At 58.0% G+C, this 24730-nt stretch overlaps 8 protein-coding genes across 8 annotated transcripts; 4 read left to right on the top strand and 4 right to left on the bottom strand.

Annotated features, from left to right (window-relative positions):
* Positions 1-608: 608 nt before the first annotated feature.
* Positions 609-2390, bottom strand: B0I36DRAFT_245111 (TPR domain protein; the record flags this gene model as incomplete). Its single annotated transcript, XM_046150126.1, has 2 exons — positions 609-1393; positions 1469-2390. 2 exons carry the CDS (start codon positions 2388-2390, stop codon positions 609-611), a joined length of 1707 nt encoding a protein of 568 aa, XP_046011604.1.
* A 506-nt stretch (positions 2391-2896) lies between these two features.
* B0I36DRAFT_363878 (Mss4-like protein) lies at positions 2897-3367 on the top strand (the record flags this gene model as incomplete). Its single annotated transcript, XM_046158882.1, has 1 exon — positions 2897-3367. One exon carries the CDS (start codon positions 2897-2899, stop codon positions 3365-3367), a length of 471 nt encoding a protein of 156 aa, XP_046011603.1.
* Positions 3368-3759: 392 nt separating this feature from the next.
* On the top strand, positions 3760-5322 carry B0I36DRAFT_374864 (major facilitator superfamily domain-containing protein; the record flags this gene model as incomplete). The annotated part of the gene is made up of 2 exons (XM_046160314.1): positions 3760-4227; positions 4300-5322. 2 exons carry the CDS (start codon positions 3760-3762, stop codon positions 5320-5322), a joined length of 1491 nt encoding a protein of 496 aa, XP_046011602.1.
* Positions 5323-5589: 267 nt separating this feature from the next.
* B0I36DRAFT_130832 (uncharacterized protein) lies at positions 5590-8593 on the bottom strand. The gene is made up of 5 exons (XM_046148204.1): positions 8269-8593; positions 8175-8201; positions 7025-8103; positions 6309-6908; positions 5590-6101 (listed from the first exon to the last, which is right to left on the bottom strand). The coding sequence occupies exons 1-5, from the start codon at positions 8404-8406 to the stop codon at positions 5858-5860; spliced, it is 2088 nt and encodes a 695-aa protein (XP_046011601.1). The 5' UTR covers positions 8407-8593; the 3' UTR covers positions 5590-5857.
* A 1258-nt stretch (positions 8594-9851) lies between these two features.
* On the top strand, positions 9852-12516 carry B0I36DRAFT_130800 (MFS sugar transporter-like protein). Its single transcript, XM_046148203.1, has 7 exons — positions 9852-10453; positions 10516-10762; positions 10827-10893; positions 10956-11033; positions 11094-11223; positions 11296-12068; positions 12209-12516. Exons 1-7 carry the CDS (start codon positions 10066-10068, stop codon positions 12443-12445), a joined length of 1920 nt encoding a protein of 639 aa, XP_046011600.1. The 5' UTR covers positions 9852-10065; the 3' UTR covers positions 12446-12516.
* A 2818-nt stretch (positions 12517-15334) lies between these two features.
* B0I36DRAFT_325492 (uncharacterized protein) lies at positions 15335-15972 on the bottom strand. Its single transcript, XM_046154236.1, has one exon. It carries the CDS (start codon positions 15877-15879, stop codon positions 15385-15387), a length of 495 nt encoding a protein of 164 aa, XP_046011599.1. The 5' UTR covers positions 15880-15972; the 3' UTR covers positions 15335-15384.
* Positions 15973-18953: 2981 nt separating this feature from the next.
* Positions 18954-20944, top strand: B0I36DRAFT_245948 (uncharacterized protein; the record flags this gene model as incomplete). The annotated part of the gene is made up of 2 exons (XM_046150197.1): positions 18954-19285; positions 19354-20944. The coding sequence occupies 2 exons, from the start codon at positions 18954-18956 to the stop codon at positions 20942-20944; spliced, it is 1923 nt and encodes a 640-aa protein (XP_046011598.1).
* A 1799-nt stretch (positions 20945-22743) lies between these two features.
* Positions 22744-24535, bottom strand: B0I36DRAFT_245408 (uncharacterized protein; the record flags this gene model as incomplete). Its single annotated transcript, XM_046150154.1, has 2 exons — positions 22744-23778; positions 23861-24535. The coding sequence occupies 2 exons, from the start codon at positions 24533-24535 to the stop codon at positions 22744-22746; spliced, it is 1710 nt and encodes a 569-aa protein (XP_046011597.1).
* Between the last annotated feature and the right edge of the window lie 195 nt (positions 24536-24730).

Here is a 24730-nt window from a genome sequence, read left to right as displayed (position 1 = left end):
GCTTGTGGCTGCGGATTGCTTCTCGGGATAGAGTTTCCCGCCCCTCTTTCTTGTTTCTCGACTCTGTCCGCTGCGTAGTACGTAAGCAGCCCGCGGTGGCTCTACTGACGTCAAAGCGACATGTGCATTACCCAAGGATGAGTGAGGGTGGCGGGTTGGCGCTGTCCATCTACCCATGGACACATTACCTCATGGCTGGTGTGCACCCACACCCTGACCCCTGCAAGCGCGGGTATCCTCAATCCAAAGCACTGCTTCTGAAGTGGCTTCCGTGTTCGTCCCGGCGCAGAATTGAGGAGCTCACCCGATACTTCGTCTACGTGCCAATTTCATAAAGACTTGCTCCAACATGACGTGGTTTCATTCATTTTCTTAAGCCTGGCTTATCTGTCAACCGCGACAGCTTCAGGCCGAGGCTGGAGTCTTCCGTCTGGCTAACCACCACGTGGAGAACAGGGGGGGGGGGTTGCGGATACCAGGATCTGGGAGACTCGGTCTAGTTATCTCTCCGTCCCGCCCGCACATCGTGTTGCTCCAGCAAGGCCGATTCGCCCCCTGCGTTGCATCAGCGATTCTGTCGGGTTCCGCGACAAAGGTCCCAGTGCTCATTACTGGCCTGACTGGGTCTGACGACGACAGAAACATGAAGCGTTGATCGACACATCTGCAGCTCTCAGGGCACGATCGAGCTCGGGGTGAAGGGATTGAGCTTCTGCGTTTCTACCAAGCTTGAGAAGACACTCATGGTATCCGTGCAAGGCCCATACGTTGTTGGGGTGTTGCAGAGCTCGTGGCAAAACGCTCTTGATACCAAGATCGTCCGCATATGCCTTAGCCGCCTCTTCATGCCTGCCTTGCTCGAGCAAGAGCGCTCCGAGCGCGTGACTGGGCGGCTGCATCCAACCCCAAGGCTCATCATACGGCAGGGCATAGCATGCTTCAATGGCTTTGTGTAGGGACGAGAATGCAATGTCCATGTTGCCTTTGCGATATTCGAGTTCGCCATCCAGCATGAGCGATGCAACGCCGAGGATGTCGACACATTTGTTGTTGAACAACATCCTCGATTCGGGAACCTTGCCCATTGCTTCTGAAAAGGCTGCACGAGACACTTCTGCAGACGACACGTCTCCCGTGGCAGAAGCTGCTACCCCCTTGGCATAGTGTGTCATAGCTGTCGTGACCGAGTAGAGCTCCTGATCCTCTGGGAGAAGAATGTCGTTGAGAATCTCTTGCCACATTCCGAAGCGAATCAGAACATGCAGCTTGATGGAGGCGAAACCCTCAAGCCAGTCTGCCATGGGTGGTGACTTGACCTTGAGCAGTTCTGGCGATAGGCTGAGATTCATACGCTCAGCAGTTTCCAAGGCAATACGACGTTGACCCGCGAACACTGTACACAGGAAACTGTTAGCACGGGATGGTAATGCTGATAGGACGGTTGTGCATTCACTGCACAAAGACTTACTGGCACAGTATATTCGGAAATGGTAGTCATGCATGCGATACAGGGTATAGAATTTGAGCGGACCTTCACGCTCTAGGTAGGTCTCGTCGGCTACGATGGCGGCCTGATTCGACTTCATGCCTCTCTGGTAATCGCCCAGCAACAGATCGATATGCGTGGGCATGTGCTGAAGGTGACCGGCATCGGGCACCAGATTGCGCAAGCGGTCGGCAGCAGGTAAGGCTGCCTCGGGTGTCGATGACATTTCCATGAGATGGATATAAAGATGTAGCAGACCTGGATGCTGCATGCCGCCTGGTTGTGCCAAAGCTTGGTCGAGGATAGCTTTTGCCTCGAGGGTACGAGCATGCTCGGCAGGCTCACCAGTTGACAGGTCCCACAATTGCCATGGCGTGAGGTTCATGAGGGCGTCAGCAAAGAGCGCTGCGACGTCGAGGTCCCGAGGGAAGCTGTTGTGGACCTTGGCCATGGCATCGGCATATCCCGAGTTCCACTCCGCGGTCTGCCCATTGTGGTCCGCAGAGGCGTGGGGGTAGCGGCTCTCTAGAGCGTAGATGAGAGACTTCTCGACGGGAGACCCGCGAGTGGCAGCCTTTTCACGGGCCGTCTCGACGGCAGCGTGGGTGCGCCTGACGATGTCTTGGAGCTCAGCCGCATCGAAGAAGTCCCAGGGTTTGTTGTAGTTTGGCCCGAGAGTGTAGGCTAGCCCCCAGTAAGCCATGGGGCATTCCGCATCGCTTGCAATGGCACGCTCGAAGCAGGCGGCAGCCTCTTCATGGTTGAAGGCAAAGCTCCATATGAGGCCACGATCAAACCAGCGCTGGGCCTCGTCGTTGGAGGTAGTCACGGGGCGAGAGTATGTGCCGAGGTCATAGTATGCTGGCGACGGCTTTTGGCTGGACTCGTCGGTTGTGGGATCCATGTGGCAAGGCAGCGTCCTGGGGGCGTGGCGATTGAGTGTTCCAATGGAAGAGTTGACCGTGCAAAGGGGGAAGGCGCCCAATGGGTTGGGTTGCGCTTGCTCAATGCGAAAGTTGATACTACTGCGCGTACTGGAGGGTGGGGTTTCGTTGCGCGGCTGGAGCAGGGTGTCGAGGCTGCAGCGGTGCGCACTCTGGCATACAGCCAACTTCAAGCTGGCCACCAACCCTCGACAAGCATAAAGGCCAATCTCGCCCTAACCATGTCCCTAGTTGCGGAACCAAGCGGCAATGGTCAGGCCAATGAGCCGCGGGGTTCTGGATCAAACATCTAGCTCCACGGTTGACGACCTGCAAGAGCACGCCCTTTGCACTAAGCCCTGTCAAGCCGGGTTGTAGTCCCTCCCCAGGACCCCAAAACTACGAGGACGACGAACACGACTTGCACTTCAAGAACCTCGCTCTCGGTAGGCGCTCTCACCATCTCTTCATGAGTGATTCGCACACCATGGCCGCCAACCCCACAGCATCCCGCCTGACAGACAGCACCCCGACCATCGAGTGCCAGTGCGGTGCTGTCTCGGTACCTGCCCCGGCCTCGAAGCCGTCCGCCATCTACCACTGTCACTGCATCGAGTGTCGCCGCCAGTCTGCCTCGGCCTTTGGCACCTCGGCCGTCTTCCCGGCCGAGCCCCTTTTCCCACTATCAAAGGAGCTGGAGGCGCAACTGACACAATACAACCGCCCCAGGGACACCGGCGGCATCCTGGCGTGCTACTTCTGCAAATCGTGCGGCTCGCGCCTCTTCCACCGTGCCATTGAGATTGACGGCAAGTCGCAGGCCGTCATCTTTGTCAAGGGCGGCTGTGTTGACGGCATGGATTGGACAGGCGGCATTCATATCTTCGCAAGATCTGCCGTTGTGCCAATCCCAGACGGCGCCGAGCGGTACGACACGATGCCCCCGGACGATGCTTAGCTTCATCCCGACATCAATCCAAATGGATCAATTGCCTTTTCGATGCAATCGCCGGAGCTGTATATATAATGCGCAAGCTAGGATGGAGTTAATTGGGATCTGTTGCAGGACCTCTACCGAGTCTATTGGGACAAAAGTTATAGTGGGGGCAGCCCTATCTCAGCTGGCCCATCAACACGTCATGGATGTCTGGGGAACCCTGGGCGTTTACGCCTTCCGGGCACATCGTCCATCCATGACATGACATTCCTGACTTGCAAAGCCCGAGATAAGAATTTCTTATATCGCCATTAAGGCGCAGATATCTTCTTCTCCTTCGAAATTCATCCCAACTTATTCGTTTGATTCCCAATAGCTCGAACGGCCCTTCGCTAGAACGACAAGTACTCAACATGTTCTCCTGGCTCTCCAGTGACAACCCACCTTGGGCGTTGCGATGGCGCTCAAAACGAACTTTTATCATCGCCACAGTGGCCATTGGTCTCTTCACTGATTTGTTCCTTTACGGTCTTGTTGTCCCAGTGCTTCCGTTCATGCTCAAAGAGCGGCTCGACATCCCGGACGAAGACGTCCAAACTTATGTCTCTGGGCTACTGGCAGCTTACGCCGGAGCTTCTGTCCTCTTCTCCATACCTGCCGGCTGGGTCGCCGACCGCACAAACTCACGCCAGGCGCCCTTTCTTTGTGGGCTCACAGCGCTACTACTTGCCACTATCATGCTTGCCGTGGGACGGAGCATTGGCGTGCTCGTCGTGGCGAGAATCCTTCAGGGGATCAGCGCTGCTGTTGTCTGGACGATCGGCCTGGCCATGGTGCTCGACACGGTCGGGGCAGAAAACTTGGGCAAGGTGATCGGCTCGGTATGTTGGAGTACCCGTTTTGCATGGGTTTGTCCCACTCCGAGGCATGACAATTAGCTTACTATCGGGCAGATCTTCTCGTTCATTTCCGTTGGGGAGCTTCTGGCGCCCGTTCTAGGTGGTGTGCTGTACGACAAGATAGGCTATAGAGGAGTATTTGGTGTGGCTTCCGCCGTCCTTGCGCTAGACTTTGTTATGCGGCTGCTCATCATTGAGCGTAAGACAGCCATTAAGTACGATCCGTCTCTGGACGACGGTCACTCAAACCCTCGTGACTTTGATACGAGGGGCCAGAGTGTCGAGGATGACAGTACCATCAACGGCGATCCTTCCCGGCCGGACGAGGAGAGTGCTCTCCTACTAAAAAGTGATGACGATGACGACGAAAAGTACAAGATCCACGGCGAGCCTGGCCGAATCGTCCGCGCGCTGCCCCTTCTCTATTGCTTCCGCAACCCACGGCTCCCCATGGCCCTCTCCCTTGCCTTTGTTCAGGCATCACTTCTTTCCGTCTTCGCCGCAACCATCCCTACAGAAGCTAAAGACCTCCTGGGCTTCTCGTCCCTGGAAGCGGGCTTACTCTTCATCGCCCTCGACATTCCATACTTGATCCTAGGACCGGTGGCAGGATGGGCAGTGGACAAGTACGGCACAAAGCCTGCTGCGGTGATTGGCTTTGGCTATCTCGTCCCGACGCTCGCCCTTCTGCGCATACCGAGCGAAGCCGCCGAGGCATCGAGCGCACAGCACACCACTCGACTGTTCTGCGCCATGCTGGCCCTCAACGGTATCGGCCTGGCCATCATCGGGTCCCCGAGCATTGTCGAGGCCAGCGACATTGTGCAGCGCTACGACAAGGCGAACCCGGGCTTCTTCGGCGCCAATGGGCCCTATGCACAGCTCTATGGCTTCAACTCGGTCTTCTTCTGCTCCGGGCTGGCCCTTGGCCCCCTCGTGGCTGGCGTTCTCAGGGATAACATTGGATATGGCAATATGAATGCCGTCTTTGCGACGCTGGCTGGTATTACGGCTGTGCTATCGTTCTGGTTTATTGGACCAAGGCCGAGGCTCTTCCATGGGAAGGGGAGAGAATAATCTGGGTGCCGACGAGTAAGAACGTCTCGTGTTCGACCTTAGATGTATGTGACAAGCGACTGGCTGCCAACAAGGAAGAGTCCAGCTTCATAGTCGGATAGCTAGTACGGAGGCCCAGAAATCCTTGTTGGCAAGACGATCGGACAATAAGACCATGCTTGACATGCGAAGTCACCCACCCCTCTGCGTTGAACCTTTTGGTGAGTGCAAGGTATCTGCCTCGTGGCCCTGTTCAGGCTTTCAAGCTCGGGTGATATAGTGGACAGTTTTACAAAGCTGCGCCATGGGACAGTGCAAGTCTGGCACCGCTCGTTAGGACAAAGCCTCCTGGTGGAAAACAACCCGATGGCCATCCACATTTTAGTAGGCCCGCCCATTCCCAGCCATCCCGCGCAGCAAGTCGTTAGTCGCGCGAACAGTCCTCCTCCCCGAACAAAGCCCGTCTCGCGAACCCTCTGTCTGTGAAAAGATCCGCTGCTTACTAGAACCACGGAACCCTTCAATCACTCGTTTCGCTCACGCCACCCACTAAATTTTACCCACAACTGCCGCCGCCGCCTCCTGCCGCCTCACGTTCCCGCTCGGCGGCCTCTTTGGCCAGCACCTGCTCAAACATCGCCGTCATCCGGTCCAGGCCGCGCGCTACAAAGGACACGTGCTTCCACGGCCGCAGCATGGCGAGCGCGTCGGCAATGTGCTCCGGCTGCGTGGTCTCGGGGATATAGGCCAGGGCCGGGGAGCGGTAACATATTAGGAGTTTTGCTAGAAGGGCGAACGATCTTTTTTTGGGGCGGGCCCCCAACAACCACATCATGTCAGCGCAAGGGTCGTGCGTGGCTATGCATAAGGGGCGTATATGAGAAGAATCCGAGAATGCGAAAAATGGAGGCGACCATGTGCAACAGTTGTGGAAAGTCGGGGACGAAAATGCTAGAGATGGAGAGAAACGCGGGAAAGGGGGGGGGGGGGGGGGTGGTTGAACTTACGCCCATGTCACGATATACACGGGCATCTTCCACCGCGCGAGCTGCTCCTCGGCGCAGCGGAGATATGCTACCGTGTGGACGATACAATCCCTCGCCTCCGCCCTGGCGACCGCGAGCTTGTCGCTGCTCCTCCTCGCGGGGCTTGTTCCTTCTTCGTCGCCACCGACAACGGAAAGCCCCCCTCCCCCTCCCCCTTGCCCGCGAGAATGCGCCTCCATGACGCGCAGCACCGAGGCCCACTCGAGCACGACAAACATGCAGAAGTACTGGCCGCGGAGGAAGTTCTTGCGCGGGTCGAACAGCGGCGGCGGCGCGGGCGCAATCACGAGCGAGAACCGCAGCGCGGGCGGGAGCCGGTCGTACCACGCCTGGGTCTGGCGGCGCAGCTCGGCCGTCACGACGGGCGCGTATACGACGGTGCCCTGCCGGTAGCCCACGACGTCGAGCACGTCCTGGAGCAGCTTGCGCAGGCTGATCATGGCGAGGAAGAAGTAGAACCCGATGTGCTCGTCGGTGAAGGTCGGGAGTGGGATGATGTCGTGGAAGGCGCGGTGGCCTTCTGGGTGCATGCGGAGAGACTGCTCGAGCTCGCTTTTGATTCTCAAAGGTTTTGTTTTGGGTCGTCGGTCAGTAGTGGTTCGGTGTGTGAAAAGAAGGTATGCAAGTAGTGTGTGAGGATGGGTGGACAGAGGTTGGACTGGAACAGAGGTGCTTACTCGATAATCAGTGAACAAGCCCAGAACGCGCGATTCCAGCCGTCCTTCAGCCCGGGCGGCAGGCTCTGCGAGGTCGTAGAGCTCAGGACATGCCTGCAGTCTCTGCCCGCCCCGGTGATGGTGTTCCATGCTTGTATCGGCCGCATGGCAAGCTTGAAGTACGCTGCCTGCAGGATGCGGCATTGGATGATCTCGAGACTCTCAATGAGCAACGAGAACCGCTCCAGCGACTGGCATCCGTTGACAAAGTACGCGACCCCCGCGAGCTTGGCAGCGCCGCCATCATCATTGTCATTGCCAGGCGTCTCCTGCGTGATGGCGCCCACCGCGAGAATAAACATTGCCAAACAGCCATTGATGTCCCGCGAGGGAGAACCCAACGAGCACGCGGTATCGACGACGCAGCTGACGGTTTCTGGCTCGAGGATCGGGATCCAGCCAAGGTAGTGGTCGACAAAACTCTGCTGCAGCCTGCGGAGCGTCCGCCTGCTCACGTCCAGGTTGGACGACAGATACTCGTCAAACATGCCGAGGAACTGCTCGCCGGCGCGGATCTCGTTGCCGTAGAAGTCGCCGTAGTCGTCCCAGCTAGGAGCATCGATGTATGACGGACAGCAGAATGCCAGAAGACCTGGTCGCGCGGTGTACACCTCCGGCCGCGTTTTCCTGAAGAGGACACCTTCCCTTGGAGATTCTGCTGCACTGCTCATGGCATCACGGTAAAGCAGAACTGGGGATAGTGCATCACGGATGCTGGGAACATTTGGCGTAGGGCCGCCTGACGGCGTCCTGTCCGAGGGCACCTTGGGAGTGTGGCTGTTGAAGAGCGATGGAGGAGCCTCAGTCCGTGGGTGAGCGGATGCATACTGCTGTGCCCGTAGCTCCCTGACGTCGGCCTCGAGAATGCCAAGTCGAGAGTCGAGAGTCTTGATGGTGTCCTTGAGGGAGGAGGAGGACTGTTCGCGTGGCTTCAGTGGCGGCTCTGGCTTTTCTGCCTGCGGAGTGCCAGCGTCACGATAATGGCATTCGACTCCCAAGTCGGTGCAGAAGGAGCACGAGGGGCGGACCGCATCGCATTTCTGACGAGAGAGGTCAGCTATGGTCCTGTCTCGCGCGGAAACGGACTACGTCTGGGGTTGTCAGCACCCACCGTCTTTCTGAATCTGCAAAGGTTGCACTGGCGGCGCCATGAGGCGTAGGAGTGAGTAAAGAGTCGGCCAGCTCGACAGGGAGAGGACACATACGGCAGTCATTACCCGCTTGCGAGGATACTTGTCGACGCTCTCGAGCCGGAGGGGCTCAGGCCGGCCCGCGTCGGGCCCCTCGGGAAGGGCACCAGGGCCGACGTCCGGGCCGCGCTTCCTTTTGGGGGTGCCGCTCATTACGACACGGTAGCCGGTCTGGAGGATTGAAGTGGCGAGAAACGGCCCATGACGGCGTGCTGAGGACCAGGCGCGGTGCGGCGGTCGGTGGTGATCTGGTCCTCGCCCGGGTTTGATAGTCGCTGAGAGGGGTCCGGCAGCATGGGTGTGTGTGCTTGTCAAGAATGGTTCCCGTCCGTCGTGGATGCGGCTGAAGAGCGCCACAGGCAGGGAGGGAGGGAGGGATGCCTGCAAAGCACATCATCCCCACACCTATGGTACACCAGGGGGCCCCCTGCAGAATCCGGGGAAGGTGTACCCTCGGGTAGGTCTCTCTCCTGTGGGGGTTGCCCTCGACGCCAGCAGGCGCTCGCTCTTGACGGAGCTGCCATACTGATGGCAGTTGCCCATGCAAGCCTCGCCTGCCCAGTCTGCTCTGGCCAATCAATAGCTTCTGGCCTATCATGCGCCTTTCTCAACTCGATGATGGCCGCGAGTCTGCATCTTGTGGCCCACCACGGCAAAGCACTCCCACTCAACGCTCCACCAACAAGGCAAGGTACACACAAGGTACCGTTGAGTGCCGACGCTAGCGAACCTTCACCCATTCCCGGCAACCTTGGTGAAACGACAAGCCCTCCATCACCTGCTGAGAACATTGACGGACCGTTGACAGGTCCGCGTCATGTGTAAGACAAGACCATGCTTGGAGCATGCCCAACTTTTGTGGAGATCTGGCCTGGGACAGCCAACCATGACCGCCTTGTCGTATGGCGAACTTACCATAGTAGAGTCGTAGCCTCTGGCATCGTGGACGCTCCTCTCTTGCTACGTGATCACACGGGTTTTCATAGGACGTGGTATGCACTTCCGGTTATGTGCTGTGCGCAGATGGCCAACCACAATGAGTGTGACTGTGCCGCGTGGCTGATGTCAGCCAAGCGCGGGCCAAGGCTCTTCCCCCCAAGCACCCAAGCCGCTGACTTGCACCACCAAATCCACCACGGCGTCCCTCCAGCCAACGACGTCCAGCCGCCTGCTATCTCTGTCCGTCGAGATCGCCGCCCAGCCCGTGCGGCTCCCCGATTCCTCCAGCCTCATCCCCGGAGACCCTTCCGTGACGGCGTGCCCGCCTTGCCAGCCCTGCCTTTGCTCTTGTGCGACCTCTGCCGGCCATCCGAGCCAAGCCTCTGGCCCATGCATTCATTCTGTCCGTCGTCGTCATGGCCTTCCACCACCGACACCGCTTGATCTTGACTGCACTACCAGTCCTCTCAGCAGCGACCCATTGCACTGCTTCGTCGTATTGGTCTGGCAGCACCTGCCTCGCAGCCTCGGCGTCGACCCTGTCAATTTCGAGCCTGGTAGGTGCCCGACCCTGAGCATCCACGTCCCAAGCAAGCAGACGTCATCCCAAGACTCTGCCCAGCCTCGTCGCCGAACGGCCATCGAGACGACCAGCAAGATGAAAAGGCACGGGGATCCAGTCGTGTGCTTTGCCCCACTGCCGTGGAGAAGGCACAAGAGACATAAGACGTGACGTCTGCCAGCTTCCCCAGAGTCCCTGCGGCTTTATCGCTTCTTCTCCAGTCTCTTGTGTTCGACAAGAGCTTTTGATCATCATTGCCCCGGAATTTTTGACACGTGTTTTGTCTGTGGCCTCGAGACCCTGCCGCAACGATGCCTCCCCCCAAGATCGACATTGAGTCGACCGAGCCCAAGACGGATCTCTCAGACCGGCCCAGCGTCGAACAACACGATGGATCGACCCTCAACGACACACCCGTCGCCAAGTCAGACGTCCAGGCAAAGCTTCGAAACCCCTTGCTTGGTATGAGCGAGGCTGATGTCCTCGCCGACGTGGATCGTTTCGTCGAGACCAGAGGCCTGCAGGGGGAGCGCGAGGCATTCCGCAGGGGTGCCCTTGTTGCTCGTGTCCAACACAGAGAGGATGGCTTCGAGACTATCGCCTCGCTACCTGAGCACGAGAAGCAGATTCTCCGCGACGAGATCACTCACAGATGGCGACAGCCTTTCAAGCTGTACTTCCTCTGTGTACTTTGTGCCGGTATGTCCTGGGGTTCGGTCAACGCGACGAAGGTATAGAATACTGACATTGTCTGCAAATAGGCTCTGCCATTGTTCAGGGAATGGACCAAAGCGCTGTCAATGGTGCTCAAGCATTCTACTTTGAGGAATTTGACATCCAAAATACGTGGCTCCAGGGCCTCCTGAACGGCGCACCGTACCTGTGTAGTGCTTTGATCGGCTGCTGGATGAATGTGCCCCTGAACAATCGCTTCGGCCGCCGAGGCACCATATTCATCAGTTGTTTCGTCTCTTTTGCGGCGTCCTTCTGGATGGCTGCCGCGCACACGTGAGCACTGCATCCTGCCTTTCACCACATATACCATTGACATACTGATACGATCTACGACCAGTTGGTGGAACTTGCTTCTTGCACGGTTCTTTCTGGGTTTTGCAGTTGGAGCCAAGTCGTCGACCACAGTTTGTCCACTCAGGAGGGCCTCCAGCATTACGTATGAAAACTGTCTAACATCTGCTCCCAGCCTGTGTATGCAGCCGAATCGACTCCCAAGACTATTCGCGGAGCTCTGACGATGCAATGGCAGACCTGGACTGCTTTTGTACGTTTGAAAAATTAATACGCCCACATTTGGATGCAAGGAAACTGACCGTAGTCACAGGGCATCATGCTGGGTTTTGTCGTGTCCGTGGCTTTCCAGGAGATTAGCATCCCTACGTGGGCCGGCTATCCTCAGTGGAGGTGGATGATGGCCTCGACTGCCATACCTCCCATGTTTGTCTGCGCTCAGGGTATGTCCTTTCCTTCTACTAATATCCTACGTTTCTGCAAAACACTTTCATTTTGTGCTGACAAACCGCCAGTCTACCTGTGTCCTGAAAGCCCCCGCTGGTACATGGAGAAGAACCGTTGGATGGACGCCTTTGGGTCTATGAAGTCCCTGCGTTTCTCCAAGATCCAGGCGGCTCGTGACATGTACTATGCCGCCAAGCTTCTCGAGGCCGAGGAGTTGAGCCGCAGCAGCCGCGGCAGCATCTTTCACGAGTTCTTCAAGATCCGTCGTAACCGCCGCGCAGCTCAGTCGTCTTTCTTCGTCATGTTCATGCAGCAGTTCTGCGGTGTCAATGTCATCGCGTACTACTCGACCAGGATCTTCACTGACGCCAACTTCCCCATCGAGCAGGCGCTGCTGGTGTCTCTGGGCACTGGTATCGTGAACTGGGTCTTTGCTGTGCCGGCCATCTACACTATTGACACGTTCGGGCGCCGGAACCTCTTACTCACCACTTTTCCGCTCATGGGTCTGATGCTTCTCTTTACGGGCTTCTCTTTTCTGGTGGAGAACGACCAGGTCCGCCTGGCACTTGTTACCACGGGCATCTATCTCTTCATGGTCATCTACAGCCCCGGCGAGGGCCCCGTGCCATTCACGTACTCGGCCGAGGCGTTCCCCTTGTACATCCGCGACACGGGCATGTCGTTTGCCACGGCGACATGCTGGGGCTTCAACTTCATCATCTCCCTGACCTGGCCTCCGCTCGCCGAGGCTTTTAGCAACCCCGGCGGCTTCGGTTGGTACGCGTTCTGGAACTTCTTTGGATTCGTCTACGCCTACTTCTTGCTCCCCGAGACCAAGGTACGTTTCTTTCCCTGAGTCTTTTTTTTTCTGCGTGCCAACCGGAAGCATCTTCCTGGCCTGTACCTTCCACCCCCTCCACCATCCCTCACTGCTTTTGGGCTAGACGGAAGAAGATGCTGACACCAAAACCACAAAAGGGTCTCACCCTCGAGGAGCTCGACGCAGTCTTCGACGTCGGCAACCGCGAGCATGCGCGGTACTACCTGCAGAAACTGCCCTGGTACTTCAAGAAATGGATCCTGCGCGCCGACGTGGCCCCTTACCCAGCGCTGTACCAGCTTCAGCAGGACATTCCTGATCAGCCTGTCGGAGAGGAAAAAAAGGGCTCCGTGTCGGGCGGGGAGGAGAGGAGGGAGAATACGATGATGCAGTGAACATCTAGGTGTTCGTAAATGCCGGAGTGGAGAGGTTGCCGCTGTTGAGAGTGGAAAGTGGGAAACTTGCATCCGGCTTTGATAACAGCACAGCAGGTTACGATATGTGTGTTTCAGTGATAGGCCTTTTTAGTAATGGAGTCAATAACAACCCGAAGTGGGATAGGAGCTTAGGGTAGTTGTCGATGGGAGATTCAAATCTTTCCTTCTTTGTCGCAAAATGCCTCGAAATTCTCGTGTGAAATCAGAGAAGAGAAAAGAAAAATTCACCCATTCTTCTCCCGCCGCGTAATTCATCGATATGCCCGCGGTGCTGATTTTTTAAACCGCAGTTGCTCGTTCTACGGGGCGCGTTCGTAAACCAGATTTTGATGATGACACCAGCTTGGCCCAACAGCGACATGGCTGCTTCGTGCTGTAAATAGGCAAAAAGCCAAGACGGGGGGGGGGGGGGGGGGCGGTGCTAGGGAGCCTGACATCGTCATCAGCTATCACTACCTACGTGGACATATCAAGACGACGAAAAGCGACGCAAGAAGTAATGGGACTAAAACCATGCTTTGTGGACCACACGGTAGACTACTACTGGGTGAGGTCCTATTCCGTCAAACGAAGAAGCGAGATACCGGAGGTTTCCTGGGCCCCTTTCACTCCCGAGCCTCCCTTGGGTTAAAGACGCCAGAAAAGCCCGCCGTTCTGTGTGCTATGGGTCTGGGGCTGGAATCATCCATGGAGTGGGAGTGCATGATGTATTGCCGGTGGGTGGCACACTCAGGAAGTGACTCCTTGCCCGCCCGCCCCCCCTCTCCCTCCGTCCCTTCACGATATTGGAAAGGAGATCAACGACAAGCTGTACGACTATTCTGTCACGATCCCTAGTTTGGGCCCCCCCACGAGAGCAACGGTGTGGATGGGGGCACGCAGCTCGCGATTGCTCACGTGCACGCTCACGCTCTTGTAAGCCAGATCTCGTGAACAAAACCCAACGTGCTTACAAAATCCCTCCCCTGTGCTATGGACAGTGCTACAAGCAGGTAGGATCGATACTCGCCTTCGGCTGCTCTGTTGCGTCTAGACCGATGGGGTTTGGGAGCCGCCGTCACTCGTTGTGTCCTTTTAAAGGAGTCACAGCAAATGTAACCCCAGGTGGACTTTGATGATGATGGTATAATTTGACATTGTCGGGCGTATGTGCTTGCGTCTTGTCTGGGCCTGGCCACGATGCGCATGTGGCCTGAGCCTTTCTCTCATATGATGGCATCTCCACACGACGAAGACATCAGCGACTTTTGGAGCGCTGACGTATGCACTAAAAAACGCTGGACTAGCCGTAGCCGACACCTGCATCGCCGCAGAGGGCTTCAGGCACGGCACTTATGCAGGACACGTACATTGGCGGACTCGCGCGGCTCGGCTTTAGTAAGGCGTCCGAAGCTCGGGGAAATCCAGTCTGCTACCAAGAACATCCAAGTGCATAAGAAGAGCGCCGGTGCCCAACGAAACGAAACAGAAAAAGTAGGCTTACGAGTCATCCGCGTGCAGGCGGCCTAAGCTCGAGCTGAGCCGCATGATGGGGTTCGACAAAACCGCCCCGCGACCAAGCCAAACAGTGGCAACGTCCGGAATGTAGGCTGATCTCCGCTCAAGCTGGTGGTTTGAATGATGGTCGCTACGTAGATAACTTCAAGTCCTGGTGTTGCTTGCGCGGGAGCGCAGAGGGCGACCATTTTCCAATCGCGGCATTTGAGAGGTCATCAAAGTTTGGCGAGGCGAGCGACCCGTCCTGTAGAGACGTGATCTTATGAAGTACTCTGCAAGCCCATTACCACCGGGAGTCATTGACGTCCTAAGCATGGTGGCCCGTTCCCTCGCTGACTCACATTGAGACAATTGTCGTTGGCGTCGGGTCTGCTGCCTGGTACCTGAGAACGAGTATCTGACCCTCAGATCGGAGCATCGGAGCGGAGGTTGTCCAACTCCCCACACCAACATGCAGCTACCATAGTAGAGGACAAGCCAGAAGCGACTGGCTTCATGCTGTGCCTGGTGGCCGGCAGCTGAGCCCCGACGCCGCCAAAGAAAAGTTGACGCCGCGAAAGCATAAATTCCGATGGGCAGCCCAAAACAGGCATCGCGCCAACGCACCTTCTGATACACTACAGAAATAAGTGTGTAGCAGGTATTGAAGTCAGATATCCCCATGCATGATCCGCTGGTTGATACGGATGACAAGGGAGAACGGTCCTGTGCATTTGATACCCGTAATGGGGAAACTAGCAGCCACTGAACCGTGGTTGATTGCCGTCTTTGGCCATGCAAAGAGATATCTGCCTAGTCGAAATTGGGGGGATATGACTGGCTCATCGCGTCTTCCTGGTCGAGAGCCCATGCAAGTCGCTGCGCAAGACGTTCCGTGCCTGGTTTCAGTTGATACATGAGCAAGCGCGAGAGCAGGTGATCCCTGCATGATGTACACGCAGGTGATTTGGCCTTGCAGCAGCCGCTTCACCATTGGGTGCTGTTGCCGTGACTGGTGCCACTCTGGGAGGAAGTCCGACTGAATCAGCGCTGGCCAAGGCTTTTGCCTAGCGTGAGTGAGCTGAAGCTCCGAACACCAAGACAAGTGTTGCGTCACGGAAAGCTCGGGGCGCGCCTCGATCCTCGCGGCCCTGTCAGCGTCGGACAAGGCCCATGATTGCCCTGACTAGGCAGTCGCCCTGGCATACCGACGACATGATGCTGGGGGGTTGAGTGAGACAGGACACAGCCGAGCCCGCAAAGCGGAAAAGGCGGTCGCCGGGGCGCCGCTTGACTCACCGCGTCAGAGACAGGCTTGTGGCTGACTGTTGCGGGCACACAATGGAGGTCAGGTGGTTGGGCGGGTGGATGGTGCAGGTTTTCGGCAGCGCAACGTCCGCATCACAAGAGGGGCAAGGATCTCAGGTGCACAGTAGCGTGGGATAGGGTTCCCAGCATCGCTGGCCTCGACGACAGCTGGAGCGGCGGCGGCAGCGATCATCCCTGCGCAACGCCGCAAGGGAGCAACGGGAGCAAGCACGACGACGGGCGGCTGCGGGGCGAGCAGTGATGAGGAGTCGTCGCCACGCCCGACTCTGCTGGCTGCGGTGTAGATGCATCTGGAAGGTGGTGATGGACGGTACTGTGGTAGGACACCAAGTCGCCGGAATGATTGACGATGGTCGAAGGGCTGGCTTGTTGATGGGCTTGATTGATGATGGGCTGTTGGCTACCATAGTATCATCGCAAGGACAGGATGCGAGGGTGGGACCCAGCAGGTCCCGCCCAAGGTCGCACCCCTCGCAACAAGGACGATCGGATTGGCGGGACATTCTGGCTGTGGTGGGGCGCTGGCGCCTCGAGAGTGGACTGGACCGTCCGTTGTTAGGGCGGATCGAGAATGGAGCAAAGAGCATCTTTCAGGCCCCAGGAACGGCCCAAGCCCAGCGGCCTGTCCCTGGCAGCGCCTCCACTTGCAGCGGCCGGCCTGGCGGTCTGGGCAGACGGGACTGACTGGGTGGTGCTTTTTATAGAAGGGCGGCATCTGAGAGCACACACAATCTACTCTGTGCGACGCAGATATCAATCAAGTAAAGTAATATGCCCTCCACACAACACGGCCTGCGGACAGCCCGATCTGGCAGTCCGCTTCCCGCCCATGTGCTGTCTCCTCTCCAGAGCGGGCAACGTGGATGGGGGCCGGTATACAACAAGAGCCACTCTGCTGCACTTGTTTTGCGTGCGCGCTGCCGAGCTCCTCCAGCTCCATCTAGTAGCGGGCACGACCGATACCGAGTCGCCAGCGGAGCCTTCGGGACGTGGACAACTCCTGTGGATGTTGACAGAACTCCGGCATCGCCCTGCATCAACCCAGGCTGGCTTTGAAGCAACTGCCCATGAGCTCGCACTGGTGCTGGTGCCTCTGTGCTCTGCCCTTTGAGGTACGGCCCTTAGTCATGGCGTCCAGCCACCCAACTCTCCATCTGAACTCTGTTGCGAGGCGACCCTGCGACAGCCAAGAGTGCTATGCGACTTGCATAGGGCGCGTGTCCCCACGGTCCGCTCCGCTGCGATGGCATTTAAAGAGAGTGCTGCAACAGCTCCGGGCTTGTCCTGCGGTGCTGACGGCAGGTCGAATGTCCCTCGAAGGTTTGATCACATTGTGAGCTCCTGTGCTGCTGCCGCGAAGCTTCCGCGTCCACGGTACTAGAGGGCTGTCTGACTCGTCCGGGCGCCTGGTGCGTCCCGACGTCGTCAGTTGCTTGCCTGGACGAGGGCCCCTCCATTCCTAAGCTGCTGCGAACAGGCGTGGTTCCCGCGCACCAAGGCAACTTTACCTTGGAAGCCTCCAACAAAGCGGGTGCCTCGTTGTGGCCAGCAGGCGCCCGGCGGCGGAGCCACCCACTTGCTTGCATTTGCACTTGCAGTTGCACTTGTGCACACACACACACACGAATACACGCACCAACGCCAGCGCCGTGGCCCGGCCGCCCTTCGACGACGTCAGCGAGCCCGTCGGTCGCACGGCCACCTTCAACGTCGGGCGCGTCAAGGTTTCTGGCCTTGCTGCTTCCGGGCCTGCGCCAGAGGCAGATCCCCGCAAGGACGGCGCTCGGCGCACATCTGTGCCTGAAGAGCACAAGCCGGCCCCCGCCCAGCGTCGAGATGCAGCCGGTAAGCCCCTAGCGACGATCGTCCCGCGAAGAGGACATCGTCGCAGTGTTGCATGTTGCAGGTGCCTGCCCTGGCTGGGTCTAGCGACAGCAGCCCCCCGCCCCGTCCTGCCAGGCACACAGCTCGCGCTGCTGCAGCCAGAGGCTGCCAAGCATGGTTGTGCCTGTGACCACATGTCGGGCTTTCCGGGCGCCCGCCCACGACGAGCGAGGAGAGCACAGTGGGCAGCGGGCGGCGAGTGGGCGAGTGAGCACAGAGTCTGCTTGCTGCCCTGCCCTGCCCCTCTTCATCCATCGCCCGCCGCTGCTGCGTTAAATCCGCCATCTCCATCTGTGATTGATGACAGCTCCATCCACCCACCCATCCACGTCGTCATCCTGCAGTCACCCCCCCATTTCTCTCTCGTACCTACGCTATGCGCATGCCACGACGATGCATTTCTCTTATCGCCCCTGCGCTTCGATCGTGTAATTCCTCCATCATCTGTGGGTGCCGTCTCTGGCGGACGCTCCCGAGTCGGCCCTACGCGCAGAGTATCGCTCGCATCTCGAGCTTGAGGGGTGTCTAGTATGCCCGTCCGCTGCTGCTGCTGCTGCCAGCCACGGCGCCTGTCCGAATGATCCTTTCAGGCACACCACAACCAGGGCCGGCCCAGCCACATCGGCAGCCTGAAGCGACCAATCTGGCAAATCATACGCCTGGGCCTGACTGGCTTCCAGGTCCACACCCCAGTGGTTCGCTTCGCTGCCTCTGGGCGGGTCGCTGCTCAAGCAAGGTCAGGAACTGTTCCAGGACCTGACTCTGGTCGATACCGACTTGACTTTACGGGGCGGCCACATGAGCCATCGTCCACTCGAGGCTCTGCAAAGACGGAGTGACAGTATCCATCGCACATTTTGCACACCTGCTGCCTGCCTGCCTCGCTTCGCCCGGCTCTGTCTTGCCCTGCTTTGCCTTGCCTTGCCTTGCCTTGCCTTCAAAAGTGGCCTTGCCGTTGCTCTGTCTGGCCGTTGCGGCCTGTACTATTTGACCGGTTTCAAAGCATCGCGCCCGCCAGAGGGCAAGTCGAGTCGTTGCGTGTTCCTGCCCTGCAGCATTTGTCATCGGCGGCCGGCGTCGTGACAGGTGTGTATCGAGCAGAGAGGCCTGGTTTTGGTGTGCATGGCGTCGAGGGTGCCCCGTTCAGTCCGCCCTGGCCTGGCCGTCGTGGGCGAAGCAGCATGCCCACCCCCCGCCACCCACAAACAAGGGGCACTCTGCTCGACACCCTGCCTCTGCGGCCTCACTAGCGTTGGCGTGGCCCGCTGATCCCATCGCCAGCCGCAACGCAGCGCACTACTACGACACCACCATCACTCTTGTCTCACTCTTCCTGCTCTCTCCCTCCTCTCCTCCCACCACCCATCTTCGCCGCACAACCGCCGGCCAATTTCGACGAGCCGTCCGTCAACAGCCAGGAACGCAAATCCCACAGACAGCTCGGCACGCGCCCGACCGTCCACGATACGGCACTTCGACGGTCTTTTCTTCCCACCACAGAGCCTTGCTGTCCTGGCGACACCCCCGGCTCCGCCCGGCCAACCCCGCCGTCGTCATCAGTCTCAGCTGCAGCAGCTCCGGCACCCACGACGACGAGTCCTGCCGCCAACACCCACCACCATCGCAGCCACTCTCCGCCCGACGACAAGCTGTGCCGTGATTGAAGTCTGTAAAGTGACTTTTCGTTCAGACGGTCGTCGACCTCTCGGCGATGGCGTCGGCTTTCAAACCTCTCAATACCACGAAGCACCGCACAATCGAAGACAGAGACGACGAAATGGCGACCTCGCCATCAACTCCAACCCCGACCAGGGCTACCTTCAGCCAGCGTCCTCTGCCAACCTCGCCATTCCCCCAGGCAGTCCAGATCCCCGAGAGCATCGAAGAGAACAAGGAGATGCAGCACTCTGACAGAAAGTCTCGGGGCGACTCGGAAGATGCTGACATGGACGAGGACGGTCACGGATCTGACGGCTCCGACGACGAGAGTGTCAATGCCGACGGCACTCGGTCTGGCAAGAAGAAGAAGTCGCAGCGGTTTTATTGTACAGACTATCCGCCTTGTAACCTCAGCTTCACTCGCAGCGAACATTTAGCGAGACATATCAGGTATGTACCCACCATGCCGACAGCTTCGTTGAGACAGCAAAGTGTGTGCTAACACTGACCGACTAAAGGAAACATACCGGAGAGCGACCATTTCAATGTCATTGCTCACGGAGGTTCTCACGGCTTGATAATTTACGTCAGCATGCCCAGACGGTGCATGTGAATGAGGACATTCCTATCGACTCGTTGGCAGCCACTGGCACACGGTTTCAGCGACAAATCCGCACAGACAGAGTTCGCCAACCTGGGAGAGCTCGTGCATCTACTGCAGGGAGCATTGGTGGTCCGGGCCGCGGCCACACCAAGTCCCTCTCGACTTCAAACATTGGTTCCCTGGGATCTGCCTTCAGCACACGTGAAGATGTCCGGCGCAGGCCACCACCGCTTGTCATGGCTGATCCTCGTTCCTCGCGGCTTTCTTTTGAACCACATCCCTCTGGCCCCCCGGATGCTGCCTACGGATACCGGCCTGTTTCGCCAAGTGAGTTTAGTACTCCCACATCTGCCACATTTTCCACTGGTCAGAGCAGTCCACGATGGGCCTCTACCGTCGCTTCGCCGCCATCATCCCATTCGAGGGCTCACAGCATGTACACGCCAGGAAGCCGGACCCCTGGTCGCCGTCTGAGTGTCCCTTCCAGTGGAGGAATTCCTTTCCAGTCACCCCATGGAGCTTCCATCGGCCGTCCGTTGTTTGGCCCTGGTCAACATAACAGTTCTCATTCGGCTGTATTCTCTCCGTCCAGCAGTACGATGGCATCGCCCACTACCTCTACCTTCTCTCGGCGTGACTCTATGAGCTCGAATGCGGATGAGGCATGGCGTCGCAGGACATGGCACCCGGATTCGAACAACTTCCAGAACAACAATGCCGCAAACCCGTCTAGTCGTCTTAACAACGTGATGACTCCGTCTCAGGCCCAGAGCCCGGCGCCAGGTCCTCCCCCCATTGCCACCCCTGGAGGGGCCCAAAATTACGGTGTGCGACTCCCTGGAATCGAGTCCTTCGATCCCATCCCTCACCGTCCAGTCTCACCGCCGCGAAGAGACCACTCTCCGATGATGGTAGATTCGGGTAACGGACACCCAGCTACTCTGCTGCCTCCCGCGGATAATCTTGCGGACGAGCGACGCGACACAGTCTCGTGGGATATGGGCCTTCACCGTGGTTTGACTCGTCTCGACATCACGCAGAATCGGCACACCCCACCTCGCGATGGTGCCGGCTCCTGGGCTCGGGACACAAACATGGCGATGAGCGCCGAGGCAGACCGAGCCCGCACATATTTGCCTTCCGTCAGGCCTGGCGAGCCTGCAGTTGTCGTCAATGGCCCGTCTATGATGACTGGCGGTGGTCCCAGCAGAGGTTACCATCAGCATACCATGTCGGCTCCTTCCATCGCCAGTACTCGGGAGAAGCGCCGTGGTTGGTACAACGGACCTGTCACCGTACACAGTGACGGACCGGCAGAAAAGATTGCGCGTGTCGAGCGCATGGTTCACCCTAATGTCCACGCGTTCTCTGGGTTTCCGGCGAGGGAAGCGCCTCCTCCACCAGCCACGATCCCGGAAGATGCGGCTGAGCGGGACAACATGCACCGACTCCAGGCTCTTGTTGCCGTCGCGACGGGCGAGGGCAATGCAACGGCGGCGTACTAGCCTGGTTGTCCTGTTGTCGTGGGTTTCCGCGGGCCTGCAGTCTGCCGGAGGACACGCCACTTCTCAGCATCAAATACTGAGGTGCCACCAGATCCATCGGAACGCCTAGGCGGTCCGCTGTTTCCCATATTATTGACCTTTCTTTTTTCTTTCCCTTTTTCAACAGTGCATCTTGTTAGAGCTTTTCACGCACACCATACGGAATACCCTGGACTATCTCGATTCATCTCAGCGATTCTGCCTTCCGACATCCGAAGATGCGAGCATGGGGAGACATCACCGGGGCACTCGTTACTGTTTACCATGCTTCTGTTTTGCTCGGACGCTATTTTGATTTCGGGTTCATGTTTCCTAGTTTACGACTGATGACACTTTGTGATACCCCTGGATACCCTCCCATTTGTAACAATGACGGGATATCTTGAGGCTGCGCTGGGCAGATACCTGTTGCCGATGCTGGGTTTGCGTTTTCTCTTGCTTTGGTTGTCCTGGCGAGCACGCTGGGACTTGGACATCTAGTTTGGTTTTGTCGTTTCTCATAATCCACCCTCGTTCAAGGCGGTATTTCCCGCCGACTTTCTGAAGTAGTCATGATTTATACCCATCACGCGGGCCGGCGAGCCAGGCAAACGATTTTACATGAATACGATTGTTTTCAGTGCATAGTGGCTATCCGTCTTTTGTTGTTTGCTGGCGTTCTATTAAACTAGCTCTGGGCCTCCCTTCTCCACTCTGTCTCTTTTTCTCTCTTCTTGTGGCTGTCGGATGTTCTTTTTCTTTTATGCTTCTTCATCCTGGGCGAGCAGTGCAGACGTTGCACAACCCTGGTCAATCAATCATCCTCTGTGCTGTCTTTTCAGACGCACAGACAAGAGAAGGAAAGGGGTTGTGCTCTCTGCGTCTTGTCCTACCGTCTATGATGATTAAAATCTATTATTATTTTTCAACTCAACCATTTGAAAAAAGATGAGTTTCAACAGATGACTTTTGCTAAATTATGTTAAAAGTTATTCTGATATGGTAAATAATGCCTGTGTGACGCGAGGGGTTTTTTCTGTGCTGGCTGGCTGGCTGGCTGGACTTTTGTCGACTTTTTGCTTCCGTGCCCACGGCAACGCTGAGATTTGCTGCCTGCCTACCTACCTACCTACCGATCTACCTGCTTACCTGCCTACGTGCCTGGAGGATGCCTTGGGTAGGTACCCAGGCAAGCATAGGTATCTAGATAGGGTCGGTCTGCCTGCAATTTTGAGTCCGAAAGGGGCGGCATGAATGAACTCCACGCGTGAAGGTGGTCGTTGTCGTTGTTGTTGTCGTCGTTGTTTAATCGGCCGAACAAGGGAATTGCCCTTCACACACACATATACGAGTGGTGTCGTGCCGTGTCGTGCGTGTCGTGTCATGGTCATTGTCATGGTGTGGAGTGGCAGCTGTTCTGGAAAGACTGTTGTCCGTGACATTTTCCTGGTCCACGGACCTGATCAAACAAACGACAACAGAAATCATACGCTCAACAAAACAAGGCACGTAGACTGAATGAACGGGGGCAAGCTATGCACGTGTGTGAGTGTATTCCATGTACCTAAGAGACAGCAGCAGCAATAGCAACAGCAACAGCAAACGCCAGAATGATGATGTCCCTGATATCTATGCTTCTCAATGCTTTCCCGACGTCTTGTGTGAATCAACTGCAAACTACCCGTGCATTAGACGACAGACACGGGCGGATGATGACCCCCCCCCCCATCCCCATGCCAGAAATAATCAAAAACAGCAAAATTACCACCCCCCCAACAACATCATACATCCAGCATGCTCCGAACCTGCTGTGGCCGCTGCTGCGACACCGACACGCTGCTCGCCGTGCTATGATTCCTCTCTCCCGACCGCGGCCGGAGCATCCCCGCTTGTCTGTTGTCGTCGACGTCGCCGTCGGTGCCGGCTACGGCAGCACCAAACTCTGGTGGCGGCGGCATATCTGCCACCGAGCCTGCCGCGGATGCCGGGTTCGAGGGCTGCGGGAACAGCGCGGCCGCAGCGGCCTGCATCGCGTGCTCGGTCTTGCGCCGCTCCGACTTGCCCGCGTACGGCGTGTACGGGGGTGGTGCGGCGGTGCCGCCTCCCACGCCCCCCGGTGACGCCATGGGGCTCATCTCGATCCCGCCGCCGCCGCCGCCGCCGGCAGCCATGAGCGACGAGTCCCGCCGGACGGCCCGGCCCTGGGCAATGTCGTCGACGCGGGTCGCGGTTGCCCGACCACCGCCGACCTCGCGCACGTTGCGCATGATCCGGTTCGCCATGTCGTCGGCGCCGGCGTTGCGGTGCCACCACGCGGGCTTCTGGACGTATCCGAGCTCCTGGTCGACGGCGGCGCCGCGGACACGGCGCTGCCGGATGAGCTCGCGGTCCTCGTTGGGCCGCATGAAGCCGTCGATGATCTGGATGATGAGAATGAGCAGGCTCGGGGTGTAGCCGCCGACGAAGACGGCCGGGAGGTACGTGTTGACCTTGAGCGGGGAGAGGTCAAAGTCCCACGCCGCGATGCCCTGGTACACCACGAGCGCGAGGAGCAACGGGATCTCCAGTATGAAGCGCCACGGCATGTACGAGAAGAAACCCTTGACGCGGTTCGCGGCGCCGCGGTGCTTGGCCTCGTAGTGCCGGACGGCGTGCTGCAGATACACGACGATTGTGAGCCAGCAGATGAAGAGCATGAAGGTGGCAGCCTTGAAGCGGGGATCCATGGCGTTGGGCTCGGCCTCGTTTACGACCTGGTCAGGGGCTCGCTGGCGTTCGATCGGGGACCAGTTGCGGGGGATGACCATGAAGAAATTCTATTGACACGGATCAGGTCAGCTTTGTGTCCAGACAGGGTTGCAGGACAGACAGAGACGGCATTCAGATATTTCGGCTTACCATCCAGTCCCAGAAGTAAAAGAACAGAGGGACCCAAAACTCAAAGTGCCAGCGGCGGCCCTCCTCGGGCAGCACGAACGGATTCGGGTCGATATACTGCCGCTCCATCCACGAACCCCAGTGCCTCACAGCCTCCCAGACGAGTGCGGTAGTGCCCATCTGCATGAGATACCAGAAGAACGAGGTGATGAGGATGGGGATCTCCATGACATAGTAGCGGTCGACGTCGACATTGAAGAAGAGGCCAATCATGGCAGTGGCGCAGACCCAGATGGCCCAGTACCACTGCCATCTGCGACCGATTGGGACGAAGCGCTTCTCGGACGGGAGATGGAGCTTGCCATGCTTTGTGAGGTTGACGAGGACGAGGAGGAGGCAGAGAGCGTAGGCGACAGCGTAGCCCATGCCGACGGCGGAGCGGGTGCCGATGGGGTCGAGGGGCACATAGCAGGAGGTGCTGTTGACCCAGGTGCCGTTCTCGAGGAGGGTGTCGGCGAGGTAGGGCTGGAAGCCGAGCTCGCACCAGGTGACGTTGGAGAGGGTCTTGTTGGACCAGTAGGTGTAGTTCCAGAACTTGAGCGTGGTGAGGTTGAAGTGGACGCCGTCGATGATGGTGTCGGTGTCGTTGTCGCCGGGCGGCCACGCGAGCAGGTCGCGGGCAAGGAGGAGGTCCATGCTGGGCAGCGGGTCTCTGATACACACCGCACGAGTGAGTTGACTGGCTGTCGAGGGTGAGTCGAGCAGGTCGAGAGAATTGTCGTTGTCCTCGTCGTGGTCGTCGTCAGAAAGGCAGGCGGGCGAGGTGAGGTCGAAACGAGCCTGGGGAAGGAGGAGAAAAGAGAAAGGCAAGCTCCACCACCCTGGTCGCCG

Source organism: Microdochium trichocladiopsis (genome assembly GCF_020744255.1).
Source record: "Microdochium trichocladiopsis strain MPI-CAGE-CH-0230 chromosome Unknown B0I36scaffold_6, whole genome shotgun sequence".
Taxonomy (NCBI): domain Eukaryota; kingdom Fungi; phylum Ascomycota; class Sordariomycetes; order Xylariales; family Microdochiaceae; genus Microdochium; species Microdochium trichocladiopsis.
The sequence above is the reverse complement of the archived record's forward strand: the minus strand, read 5'-3'. Positions and strand labels throughout refer to the sequence as shown.

What these genes read in the sequence shown, in the direction of transcription:
- B0I36DRAFT_130832 (XM_046148204.1), bottom strand. Translation starts at nt 8,406, where the DNA reads ATGAGCGGCACCCCCAAAAGGAAGCGCGGCCCGGACGTCGGCCCTGGT. An exon ending in GCTTGTTCACTGATTATCGA is followed by an intron (nt 6,909 to 7,024) that starts GTAAGCACCTCT and finishes AAAACCTTTGAG; the next exon opens with AATCAAAAGCGAGCTCGAGC. An exon ending in GTGTATATCGTGACATGGGC is followed by an intron (nt 6,102 to 6,308) that starts GTAAGTTCAACC and finishes CCCCAAAAAAAG; the next exon opens with ATCGTTCGCCCTTCTAGCAA.
- B0I36DRAFT_130800 (XM_046148203.1), top strand. Translation starts at nt 10,066, where the DNA reads ATGCCTCCCCCCAAGATCGACATTGAGTCGACCGAGCCCAAGACGGAT. An exon ending in CCTCTGTGTACTTTGTGCCG is followed by an intron (nt 10,454 to 10,515) that starts GTATGTCCTGGG and finishes GTCTGCAAATAG; the next exon opens with GCTCTGCCATTGTTCAGGGA. An exon ending in CATGTTTGTCTGCGCTCAGG is followed by an intron (nt 11,224 to 11,295) that starts GTATGTCCTTTC and finishes ACAAACCGCCAG; the next exon opens with TCTACCTGTGTCCTGAAAGC.
- B0I36DRAFT_325492 (XM_046154236.1), bottom strand. Translation starts at nt 15,879, where the DNA reads ATGCTCTTTGCTCCATTCTCGATCCGCCCTAACAACGGACGGTCCAGT.